A 13,327-nucleotide genomic window follows, 5' to 3' on the forward strand; every position below is an offset into this window, starting at 1 on the left:
GGGCTGTGGGAAGCGGTGGTCGTGCCGGAGGACGCGGCGGCGGCCGTCATCGCGAAGAAGGACAAGCCCGCGCGCGCCTACCGACTCGGTGCACTCGCCGAGGACCTGCTTCTGTAGGTGGCGGCGAAGAAGACGGCCGCGGAGGTGTGGGCTGCTCTGAAGGCGCGGTTCGTCGGTGCGGACCGCGTGCGGCCAGCCCTAGGCCCGGGGGGGGGGGGGGCGGCCAGCCCTAGGCAGCCCCTCTCTCCTGCCCTAGGGCGCGCGGCCTGCCCTAGATTCAATAATTAAGTTCACATCTCTATGTGATTAAGACCTAAAAAGTGATCATGTTTTGCTTGTGAGAGAAGTTTAGTCAACGGGTCTGCCACATTCAGATCCGCATGTATTTTGCAAATTTCTATGTCAACAATGCTCTGCATGGAGCTACTCTAGCTAATTGCTCCCACTTTCAATATGTATCCAGATTGAGACTTAGAGTCATCTGGATCAGTGTCAAAACTTGCATCGACGTAACCCTTTACGATGAACCTTTTGTCACCTCCTTAATCGAGAAACATATCCTTATTCTAGTAAGGATAATTTTGACCGCCGTCCATTGATCTACTCCTAGATCACTATTGTACTCCCTCTCTTAACACAGTGTATGGTATACAATAGATCTGGTACACAGCATGGCATATTTTATAGAACCTATGACTGAGGCATAGGGAATGACTTTCATTCTCTTTCTATCTTCTGCCGTGGTCGGGCTTTGAGTCTTACTCAACTTCACACCTTGTAACACAGGCAACAAACCTTTTCTTTGACTGTTTCATTTTGAAATACTTCAAAATCTTGTTAAGGTATATACATATTGAAAAAACTTATCAAGCGTCTTGATCTATCTCTATAAATCTTGATACTCAATATATAAGTAGCTTCACCGAGGTCTTTCTTTGAAAATCTAGATGCTTGAGATGCTGGAGAGCAAGTAGCGAAGAAGATACCTGTCCACGTAGCGAGTGGTCTTCAAGGTAACCATCGACACCAGGGGAACTTTCACTTGTTGGAACTGGAAAATAATTGCGGAGGTCGAGCTTGAGGATGTGGCCTGTCCGGCGGCTGCAGGTGACGCCGCTCCACTGGCAGCAGTCGTGTCGTCCTTGCTGCCATGAGACGAGGCGATTGTCCGGGTCGCCTGTGATGTCGGCCTTGAAGGAGAGTAGTGCGGCCCTCTCGGCCGGGATGCAGCTTCCGTTGGACTTGGATATTCCAGTCGCTTTGGCGGTGGGGGTGGTGGTGGCTGCAGCAAGGATGGTTAGGAAGAGGAAGCTCGCTGCGGCCATGGCGTTGCTCTGGGGTCGGCTAGTGTGTGCTGGCAATGGCATGGAGGGGATGCCGAACGAAAACATGGTCATCAGTGGTGCAACTGTTACTGAAGAGAAATGTTGTTGTGTGGTGTATCTTGTAGAGGCTATCGGTTACCACAACTTGGGATGAGTCACACGCTACCACAGATTGTATCAGATTATAACTTTCAAAGGAGAAAAATTTGCTACCACAGATGTGACTGTCAGTCCGTCACTCTCTTGTAGACCCAAGACGTGAACATTCATGCTTGAAACCAATCAAATGATTTTTCTTGAGAATCCCAATCAAATAAATTGGTGGAGGATGTTGGCCCAGCTACATGGCGTGTTGATTACATTTAGGCGACACATGATGACGACGACGACGAAGGGAAGCTTCAGCTAGCCCAGTGCACTGCAGTGCAAAGCTAGCCTTCATCTATACAAACCACACGATCGATCTATACTTTTGATGGATGGATTCAGCAACCAGCACCAGCAACGCACGCGTACACTTTATTTGGGAGTGCCTATGCCTCACGCGACTGAGAATTTGTAGTCCATCTGCCAGCCGTCTGACCGGTACATTAATCGATGTAAGGAGACTTTCTCGTCGACGATGAAGGCATCGTGTCAAATTCGTCAATCTCAAGATGATGTGTCGGCTCAGTCTCTAGGTGCTCATAGGAAAAGTGTGTGTACATGCGATCGTTCATAGGGACGAGTGTACGTGCGTATAGCGTCTGCGTCTGTAATGTGTAAAAAGAAAAACGCTTTATTTATTACTCCCTCCATCCCATAATGTAAGATGTTTTTTGACACTATAACGTCTTATATTGTGAGACGGAGGGAGTATATGTGAGTAACTATGCTCAGGCGACTGTAAATTCTGTGTCGGCCTACAACCCTACTGATCGATGAACTAATCTTGTCGTTCGTATCCTGCCCTCGTACGTTTTCAGTGCGTACGTGGGCTTGTGTTTTCCATTATTCTTGCTTTTTTTGTCTGGCCTTGTAATTTACGTTGCTGTTCTACGATAGTCAGTCTAACACTGTCATGCATGTCTGATCCCCGTTGTGTTTGTACCAGTCTGTTGTCCTAGCACCATCTACAAAGAGCGAGAAGAAAGTAAGGAACATCTTGGAAGGGCTATGCGGCAATGCCAACAGGTATATTTCTTAACAGAGGGAGTATCTAACAAGAAGTTGCTCATGCATGGATACATTTTGTCGAAAGGTAATAAAAACGTGCTTCAGCAAAATTAGTCCCACATCTTATGATCCAAAATAACCATCTAAGCAAGCAATGGGACCTTGCACATTACGTGGCATAAGAAATCCAAGTAGTTCTGAATAATATTACACCATTAATGGGTATGCCATAGCAGGATACATATATTTTATGAGACGAAACCTTGTGGCATGCACAACTTCCACCGGCGGTACAAAGATACAATACGACACATCAGCAAGTTCTGAATGGTAAAGTGTTTGACAATACAATATAGAAATAAGTTCTTCAGGCCCTTTAATCTTGTAGCGATATCTTTGGTACTTGTAGCTTAAGTCACACCCATGGTCTGAACCACTTTTGCCAAGTAACAATAGAAATGACATAAAACCTGTCATATAGCCTGTCGAGTAGCCCAAAATAAGCATACCTCCATCTCGTCATGAAGAGAAGTCCAAAAAACACCATCCAAGCACCCGCCACAAAACCAATAATTGACCCAAGAAGAAGATCTATTTGAGACAAGCCATCTTCAGGCAACCTTGTTGGATCTTTGTTGGTTGGCGGATCTGTAGGAGGATCAGGACATTGCATTGGAATTGGATGTCCACAAAGACCGGGATTTCCAACATACATAGAAGCTGGATCATCTGTATTGAGGGTGTCAAGTTGATGCCCCGAGGGTATTCTTCCAGACAGATTATTGTATGACAAGTTTAAATAGCCCAGGTATGTCAAATCTGATAAGCTCTTGGGGATTTCACCAGCTAGTTTGTTCCTCGAGAGGTCAAGAGACTCCACTAATTGAAGTATGCCAATATTATACGGGATATTTCCACTCAACAAGTTTGATGATAAATTCAAACTTATGAGACCAACAAGGGAGCTTAGTTTCTCAGGGATTTCTCCAGTCAAATTGTTGCGAGACAAATCAATGCTCATCAAATATACAATATTCTCTCCATACTCAATCACTTTTCCTTTCATGACAACCGTGAAGCTGCCATTAGCCGTTCCCATACGAAGTGAACGGTACTCACCAATTTCTTCTTCTTCAAAGGGATCACGAAATATTGTATCAGTGTTACTCAAAGCTTTCAAGTTTTCTATATATGGCGGTATGACCCCAACAAAGTTATTATCGGATAAATCAAGAATACAAATAGCATGAAGTCCCATGATTTCAACTGGAATGTGACCAGAAAAGTTGTTTGATCCTAACCGTAGCATAACCAAACCGGGCATGGCTTTGCTGATCCACCCAGGCAACTCTCCAGTGAATCTATTTTGAGTTAGATCGAGGAAAATAAGACTCGGACATTGTCGTAGGAGCAGAGGAAATCCACTTGAAAAATTGTTATAGCTTAGGATAAGAGTAGTGATTTTCAAAAAGGAACTCACTGAAATGAATTTTGTAGAGTTATTGCCTGATGAGTTCTGCTGTTTCAGCTCTTTTTGGCCACAATCAGGAAGTTCCTTTGAAAGTAGATTGTTTGAAAGATCTAAGATCCGCAATTTCTGCAATCGACAAATCGACGTTGGAATAGTCCCAGATATAGCATTGGAAAACAGAACTGCAACTTGCAAATTCTGAGCTCCTAAATCTTCTACAAACCCATTTAAGAAGTTTCTGGATATGTCCAATAACTTAATTGTCCTTGGTAACTTGGGTATCAAACCTGTCAGTAGATTTGACTGCATCAAAAGTGTGACCACTGACATGAACTCCAGATTGATTGGTAAGTCGCCGCTTAGTTGATTCAGGGAGATGTCCAACCATGTAACTTCAGCAAAGGTAGTCCAAAACCAATCTGGTACCCTATCAACTAGACCTGTGTTTGAAATCATAAGTTCACGAATGCCCTTCTGCCAATGAAGCCATTTAGGAAACTTGGGACCCAAAAGACAAGATGATAAACATGCTGATTCCAATTTGAACGGAGGTACCCAATGCGAGTCGATAATAACTTCCAAATTATTATCAGAAAAGTCAATGTACTTTAAATTCATCAAACCAATAAAATGATCTTCTGTTATCACACCACTCAAGGTGTTGTTTCCAAGGTCTAAGTAAGTCAATTTTGTAAGTGTGCCGATCTCCACAGGCACTGAACCGCTCAAGTTGTTGTGCCTCAGGTCTAAGTAAGTTAAATTTGCAAGCACGCCAATGTCCATAGGCACTGAACCACTCAGTTTGTTGTGACTCACTTGAAGTATGTTTAAGCTAGTTAGGTTTGACACAAATTGTAATGTTGTGCCAGTGATATTGGCACTATCCAGAATCAACTGTTGCAAATTCTTCCAAGAGCAGCTGGGTATCGAGTCTATCACCTCTTTCATGTCTGTGCTGATGTTGTTGCCAGTGAGATCTAGTGACTTCAGATTACACATTGTTTTCAGTGCTCCTGGTATCATCCCATCAACGTTGTTGAATCCAAAGTCGAAGTTCTCTAACAGGGTCAAGTTTCCCAGCTTGTTAGCAAACGTGCCTGATAATTGACATCCTGCTAACCGTAGGCTCTTGAGGCTAGTTACACCCCCTAACCAGTTGGGTGTATCTGGACTGCTGAATTGGTTACCAGAGAGGTCAAGCTCTTCAAGAACTGTAAGGTTGTGGTGTACAAACGACGATGGTACAGTAAGGCCACAGCAAAACAAAATCAGTACCGCCAAATTAGGAAGTACTTCGACCCTATGGACCCAATCAGCGACTCCGGTGAGGTCGACCCAACGCATGTTAAGATGCTCTAGCGAGTGGAGACGCGCTAACCAAGATATATCATTTGAGTAAAGGCCAAAAATATCGCCTTGTATGTCAAGCTGCACTAGGTTGGAGAGGTTGCCTAGCTGAGGTGGCACTAGGCCATGAAAATCCATGTTGGAGAGGTTGAGGTAAGTCAAACTCTGGAGAGATCCCAAGAACCCCGGCATAGCCTTTGCATCTCCAAGGAGATAGTTCTGGCTAAGATCGAGATACTTGAGGCGTCGGAGAGCAAGCAACGAAGAAGATACCTGTCCTCGCAGCGAGTGGTTTTCAGGGTCATAATCGGAATAATAATCCTGTACTGAATCATCATAGCGGAGGTCGAGCTTGATGACGTGGCCTGTCCGGCGACTGCAGGTGACGCCGCTCCACTGGCAGCAGTCATGTGCACCTTGCTGCCATGAGATGAGACGATTGCCCGGGTCGCCTGTGATGCCGGCCTTGAAGGAGAGCAGCGCGGCCCTCTCGGCCGGGATGCAGCCCCCGTTGGATCTGGATGTTCTGCTCGCGTTGATGGCGACGGAGGAGGTGGCGGCGGTGGTGCTGGCTGTAGCTAGGATGACGGTTAGCAAGAGGAAGCTTGCTGCAACCATTTCGTTGCTCCGGGCTCGGCTGGAGGGCACGCCGAACGGAAACATGGTGGTCAGGGCTCAGGGGCATGTCAAGTGTGTGTCGAAGAAGAAAACTGCATGTGTCGTGTCTTGTTTTTTTTAAAAAAAAAGGAGGATGACTCCGGCTTCTGCATCTGGGCGATACATACGGCCACTTTATTAATTATTCTCACAAGACCTTACAAAGTAATACAACAGTAAAACTAAAGCCGCCGTCTAAGCACCTCTATCCAGCTGATGAAAGGGCGCAGATAGCCTGAGCCTAATACCAAACAATGTGCTGTGTCTTGTAGGGGCTACCATAACTTTGGGTTGGGTGATACGCTAGTTGCAGCAATCAATTGTGTATGGTTGTGTGGTCATGGTACAGTTTTCACAACTTTGTATGGACAGTCAAATTGAAGTAGAAAAAAATGGCCGGGTGCCGTGTCTGCTAGGGGATACGGGCTACCACGACTTTGCATGGGTGACACACACACACACGCACACTAAGTTGGGCCAATCAGCTGTTGCCGTCACTCCATCACTCTCCTATTGACCGGGAAGGCCTAAGCGTTCATGTTTCAAACCAATCAAATAAGTTACTAGTGGAAGAGTTCACCGAAGACCTAAACATTCATATGTTGTAATCAAATGGAACTAACTCCCAACCTATTTGAATCAGCAAGTCAGTTTGTTAGAACACCATAGATGGTTCGGAAGACAAATTCAGATGGTATTCTGAATCCTCAAAAATAAAATAAAAAGGATGCGTTCAAACTCGTTTTTGGCAAACCTCTAGTCAAACGAGACACTCTACCATGACAAGCACCTCGGGTGAGGCGCACTCGAGAAGGTACTCAAAACGTGAAGAATTGGCAAGAAACACTCGGGAGCAAGACTCACAGGGGTATGGCAGTGACCAATTCTAGCTCCCCCAAGGCAATACAAGCTGCCATGCCCCAATCGTCAAGCGACTCATCGACTCGGTTCGATATTCAAGTCGGCATGCCGTCATGTCCATGTTGGCAGGCTCTACCTGGTATATGCCGTCATGTTTCAGCCGGCAGGTTCTATCAGGCTGATGTTATGCCTAGTCAGCAGGAGGCCATCGTGCTCCACACGGATTGTTGTTATACCTGTTCAGCAAGCCATCATGCTTAGCGTCGATTCGTCCCACAATCAAGCATACCAGCCGGTTATATTGATAGCTCGAGGACTTGGAGGACAGCATATGGAAACTTGCACCAGAACGCTCCGAAGATGGCCTCAAAGGAAGAAGTGCTCAACGTGAAAGTTGTGCGGATCGTCGAGACATATAACTTTGCGTTTGGAGTCATAGCGATCCGGGTTAGTATGCAACTTGCAGAGTCATGACAAGATGGCGTCCTGGGCTTCGGCTTCGCGGCGCCACGCCTCCTCCTTCTCCTCAAACTCGTGTGCCTTGATGAGGCCCTGCTCGAACAGGACGTTGCCGATCTCCTCCTCCCGGCGCCGGGCCACCTCCTCTTCCTCCCACGCACCGCATGCTAGGATGGCAGCCTCCATCGCATCCGCCTTCGCCGAGGGGAGGAAATCCTCCGGCCCGGCTACGCCACCGCCAAGCCTCTCCGGTTCCGCCTCGAGCTCCATCCTCACCGCGCGGCCCCGCAGGAGCTCCTCCAGCTCCCTTTTCACCGAGGTGAGCGGTGTACGGGAGCTCGAGGCACCGCTGGAGGAGCTGCCCAGGACGGAGGAGCCGGAGGACAGCCCGCGACGGAGGAGCGCCTGGCCGCGGTCGTACTCCTTTGTCTCGCGGCGGAGGAGCGACGGCAGCGGCGAGAGCCCGCGGTTGGTGTACTTGCGGGCGGCCCTTTTCCTCGTGCCGTCGGTGAGGACACACTGCCGACACTCGGGGTCGTCGCCACCACCGGCGCCGCGGCTGCCGACCACATTCTGCGCCACATCACTGGGGTTTGAGGTCACCGGCGGCGAGAAATCGGGGCGGGGATTTTGGATTTGCGGCGGTGCGCGGATAGGGTTCCGACCTGTATCCCAGCCGCAAAACCTGTACATATACCGCGTGGTGGTGGTGGGGGTCGTTTGTGGGCCACTGTAAAAACGTTTACGGGCCGGGTGACTGTACTGGCTCTGGTCTGGCCCAAAAAACGGGTCAAACCCGTATACTCGCCGGAATTTTACAGGCTGACCCTTTTTAAGGGGTCTGCTAGAGATGCTCTTAGGGGCTTAAAAACCTGTTGTAGAGTTGAGGGGGTATTTGATATCAATGGCCACGTTTGAGGGGAAAATCTATACTTTTCTCAAAGAAAAACACTGCGTAGACTGCAGCCAAGCCGACGCCCCAGGTCCAAGCTTGTAAGCCCACATGTTGCAGGACTCAAGCGTTCTTGCTTCCTCGCACAGTTGTACAATGTTACCATCCCGCTGTTCGTTAAAAAAAATGTTACCATCCCGCCGGTCGTTCCCACCTTGAGGCAGAAGCAGAACAGAGACGAGGAGGCATTCCCAAATTTCTTGTCAATGGATGAGCCCTAGGGACTTGGCAAACGGTGATCGTAGGTCGCAGCCGGCCGGCGGAGGCCGGCAACAGGGCGCCCCGCATCACGGTGTGCGGCATGGGTACCCCTCTCCCAGGTCGTGCGACGCTGGCGCTGAGCCGCTAGGCGAGGATTCCAATTTTCATCTCCTTTAAACATCTTTTAAATTGAGAATTTTTACGGTACATCATACTACCCAATATAATGGGTAGTATTTAGTTGATCCAACGGTTGATGTGGATCAAACAAATTATGGCTTTAGGACATATTGGTAATTCTATATGCACTGCACCGGCTCAAATCCTCCGCCATGCCAACGCCGCTGCAGTCAGTGCCTGCACAAAACGACACAAAATAGCTCTAACGCACGAACGGGTGCGTCTACAACCCACGTCGCCACTGATCCTTGGGGCTTGGGCTGCCGGAGCGATGAGGTCGTACCGGCGTGGTTTAAACGCAAGTGGCGGACCGTGATCGCAGCCCAAGAGCATCAGCACCTCCTGTCGATGCTGAAGTGATGAGTACAGCGACATCGTCGAAACCCGACGAAGCCAGCTGCGACATCGGCGCTGGTTCAGTTCTTCCACGACAACAGCTTTGGCCCGACTCCGACGAAGGCCGAGCTCATGGAGTTCGCCGCCGACGCAGAGGCCGTTCTTGACCCGTCGGGCATGGACGACTAGGTTTCTCCTCAGACCACAACTGCGACACGACAGTACGACACACCAGATGAGAAATGCAGCAAGCAGCGGTGGCTGTGCCGACCTTCTTTTCCTCCCGTGGAGCCTTGACCTCAATCCAAATTACCAGGCCATCATGGATTACTTCCGGCGCTGTCACGACGACGATGAAGTAAGCTGACTGTTCCTGCCCCAAGCTGTACGACGCAATCCATGTATGTTGGTTGAACGTGCACGTACACAGCAGCAGGTTGATCGCTTCCCTTCGCTAGATCGATTCCGGCTGACATATGCACACATGAATCTGCCTTGCCTGAATCGGCCTATGTGATTGATAAACTACCGAAAATGCCCTTAACTATTTAATATACTACCGAAAGTCTGCAGTAGTATTGGCTAATCTGGGCCCTCTAACCAGAAAAATGAACGGTTCAAATTATCTTGATGTACCGTAAAAGGTCTCTTTAAATTTTGTTTTTTCTATCAAGGTTTGAATTTGTTTGAACAAGCTTAATTCAGATATTGTTTGTTAAAATTTCAATACATGTATCGATTGATCAACTGAACATTTCGATTGGTGCAAAATGAGGATGATAGAAGACATTGCATCTATTTTTTGGATCCTAGTTTTTGCAAAGTAGAAACGTAATTAAGAATTTTGATATGCTTGAAAGACCTTATCGATCTCTCATTTTGATAAATCCTATAATAGAATGTTTGGTATATCATTTATTTAGCAAAAGAAAAAATGTTCATTGGACCACCCTGATTCGGATTCCTGGCTACGCCACTGAGATGGCATTGTAGTGATCGACTGCGCACTGACAAAGAGTGTCAGGATCTCACCATTATTCTTCAGTTTTGTCAGGCTTTCGACTCATACAAGCAACAAGCAACGAGCTTAGTACGTAGGGCGATTGGGCGCGACAAGCAACGAGAAAAGTAAGGCGATGGGATGGTCCAGAGAGCTATTTTACCGTTTTGGGTTGATCCAGCATCTCATATATAACTTTTCGTTTTACCTTTGCTCAAGGCTTAAGTGGGATAAATGTAATCATAGACTTAATCTTAAACTCGTGGCTCTGGACTTGATTATTAAGAAATACTCCCTCTGTAAACTAATATAAGAGCATTTAGATCACTAAAATAGTGATCTAAACAGTCTTATATTAATTTACGGAGGGAGTATATGATTTAGATAGAACCTAGAATGGAAATATATTATGGAGTACGTACTCCTTAGCCTTGATGAGGCTGAACAAATCTTTGCAGCTTTTTTTGTTGAATAGGCAACTTTAAGCCGTGGTTACAATTAAAAGATGTCATCTTATGTAAGGTAATTTCTGCTTTCTTTAGCCTCCGGTTTGCAAATGGACACATGTACTACATACTACATTATAAAATTGTATGATGCAAATATTTATATATTGTCATCGGACCTCATGCCACTAGATGAGCTATTATAAAAAAGGTAAAAATCCAAAACGGTAAAAAAACATTTTTTGTCTCATGTTATTCAAGTCATCGAGTGCAGTGCTCTCACCCCACCAACATCATGATCGAAAGACACAATCCTATCTGTTAACAATCCCATCTATGAACAGAATTAATGGTTGATCATGCTGACACTTTCTTAGTCTTGGTTGTTCATGGTAGTTTACTTAGTATAACACACACCTCCAAATTACTTTATTTAGTCATATGTAGTGGTCTTACTTTGCTGCACATTCCAAATTAATTTGCTCAGTCACCTTATAGTAGAATTTGTCAAGGCATGTCTTAAAATAAGCAAAACAGAGACTAATGTAATGAACTAGCTTGGCGTGACTAATGTAATGAACTAGCTTGTTAAACCTTGTTATTAGTAGCTTCTGATCATCATGCAGCATAATGCATCTCATGTCATGGCTTCATCATCATCCTATATATATATATATATATATATATATATATATATATATATATATATATATATATATATATATATATATATATATATATATATATATATATATATGCATGTTTGAAAGCTTAAGCCAAACTGTGCACTATGTTTAAAATATGCTTCCAAATCAATGTTGTGATGGAGATGACGTCAGACAACTGAGCCGGTCTTTTACTAAGACCTTGATATCATAAACCGCTCCTCTGAATGATCCTCATTTTCCTGGTTTAGCCTTGGTATCTGAATGAAGAGCCATTTGTCCAAATTCAAATTGGCAGAACTGCACGATACATTTTCTCATGAATACATGAACATTTAATAACTCGGGATGATATGCGATGGTAACCGCCGCTAGTGACACGCATAGCAATGTTCATCGGCCATGCGAAGAGGATGGGACATCCACTCATATTTTCTTCCTTCCTATGGACCCGGATGGGGCACTAGTAGAAAAAACCCCATTCGTCCCGGTTGGTAAGGGTCTTTTGTCCCGGTTTTGAAACCGGGACTAACGGGTCGTTACTAATGCCCTAGCCCTTTAGTCCCGGTTCTTACACGAACAGGGACAGATGGGCCTCCACGTGGCCGGTGTGCCGAGCCCAGGCAGGAGGGTCTTTGGTCCTGGTTGGTGGCACCAACTGGGACCAATAGGCATCCACGCGTCAGCATTTCAGCGGCTGCTTTTTTTGAAAGGGGGGGGGGGGGTTGGGGGTTTTGGGGGGTTAATTTAGGTGTTTCATATATTGTGTTAGCTAGCTAATTAATAGAGAGAAGTGTCCTCTCTTATGTCTGTACTTGGTCGACGCTACGTACTATATACGTATAGAGAGGACTAGACACGCTAGCTAGATAGTAAGTAAATGAAGGAAACAGAAGATCGTCATGAACATATATGCATACAGAGAGAAATGATATCGACCGCCTCTCCTTCTCTGAGAGATTGGTCGAACAACAAGTTCTCATATATCTATCCGACACTACTGGCTACATATATACAATAATTATCTCTTACAATATAATCTCCTAATTATATATGAACACAAGATCCACATAGTATTCTCCGTCTTCAGCGATCACGTGGTCACGAAAGAATGCCGCCAATTCCTCTTGAATTGCTCGGATACGATCTGGTGGTAGGAGTTCATCTTGCATCCGAAAGATCTAATTTGAAGAAGTGGGTCAATATATATATATATATATATATATATATATATATATATATATATATATATATATATATATATATATATATATATGAATAAATGAAACTCAACACAAATGATGGTAATAAAATAAAATTGTGAATATTATTGCTTACGCACTTCATATTGTTCGTCAGAGTACCCCCATTGACAGGTCGTGTAGCGGATGGACTCGCAAACGTAGTATCCACAGAAATCATTCCCTTGATCCTGCCACAACCACTTTACAAGAAATAGAGGTCAATCAAACTGATAAGTAAGCATGCCAAATGGTATTAATGCTACTATAGTACTTACTTTCGGGTGTCTAAATTGCAGCTTCTTCGGCAGTCCCGGAGCTTTTTTGATGAATTTTCTCCAAACCCTGCCAGACAAAGAAAACAATTACTTGATATCAGGAAATGAACAAAGTTGCTGATATGGTGGATAATGATCGATTTAACTTACTTCTCGAGGATTTGAGTCATGTCCGCATACTCCTGGGGATCTTTTCGTCTCGAGTCTAAGATGGTTACTAGTCCCTGCTCAAGCTTAATCTCTAGGAGAATATAGTGGAAACTGCGCACGCATGCATAACTCATCAATTACATTACTATAACCTGAACTAATATATAAGGGAAACCGAATATGCACAAGACAGTAACACTCACTTGAAGTTGTAAGGAAAGAGTATTATATCTTTGTTTTCATTTATTACCAACGATCGTAGCAAGTTGGCCTCGGTATCTTCGGCATGATATTTAACCTCAGTTGCATCTATGAGATTTGTGTTAATGAACCCAATATCACCGACTTGTCTTTTCTTCAATTCGGCGATCTTCAATCTGCATAATATAGTAAGGATAATTATAAATACATGCAATGAAAGAGCTGACCTATATAAAGAGACTTAACGGCAGAAGTAGTACTACTTACAGACAGTAGCAGGTGACCGTTAATTTATCGAGGGCCCTTTGATTGAAAAACTGGAAGAACTCCTCAAATGGAACATTCAACACTTCAATTCCAACGAGATCATGCTCCTCTCTAACTCTCAGCGTCAAAGTATTC

The 13,327-nt window shown here is 45.2% G+C and overlaps 2 protein-coding genes across 2 annotated transcripts in view; both read right to left on the reverse strand.

Annotated features, from left to right (window-relative positions):
• The window catches only part of LOC123070894 (receptor-like protein EIX1), an 18,383-nt gene extending 16,986 nt beyond the window's left edge, over positions 1-1,397 (reverse strand). The window contains exon 1 of the mRNA XM_044494294.1: positions 987-1,397. Within this exon, the coding sequence (XP_044350229.1) occupies positions 987-1,397 (411 nt within the window). The remainder of the gene's footprint in view (positions 1-986) is intronic.
• A 1,498-nt stretch (positions 1,398-2,895) lies between these two features.
• On the reverse strand, positions 2,896-5,916 carry LOC123183376 (receptor-like protein EIX2). The gene is made up of 2 exons (XM_044596178.1): positions 4,891-5,916; positions 2,896-4,557 (listed from the first exon to the last, which is right to left on the reverse strand). The coding sequence occupies exons 1-2, from the start codon at positions 5,914-5,916 to the stop codon at positions 2,896-2,898; spliced, it is 2,688 nt and encodes an 895-aa protein (XP_044452113.1).
• Between the last annotated feature and the right edge of the window lie 7,411 nt (positions 5,917-13,327).

This window comes from Triticum aestivum, chromosome 1A (assembly GCF_018294505.1).
Source record: "Triticum aestivum cultivar Chinese Spring chromosome 1A, IWGSC CS RefSeq v2.1, whole genome shotgun sequence".
Lineage (NCBI taxonomy): Eukaryota > Viridiplantae > Streptophyta > Magnoliopsida > Poales > Poaceae > Triticum > Triticum aestivum.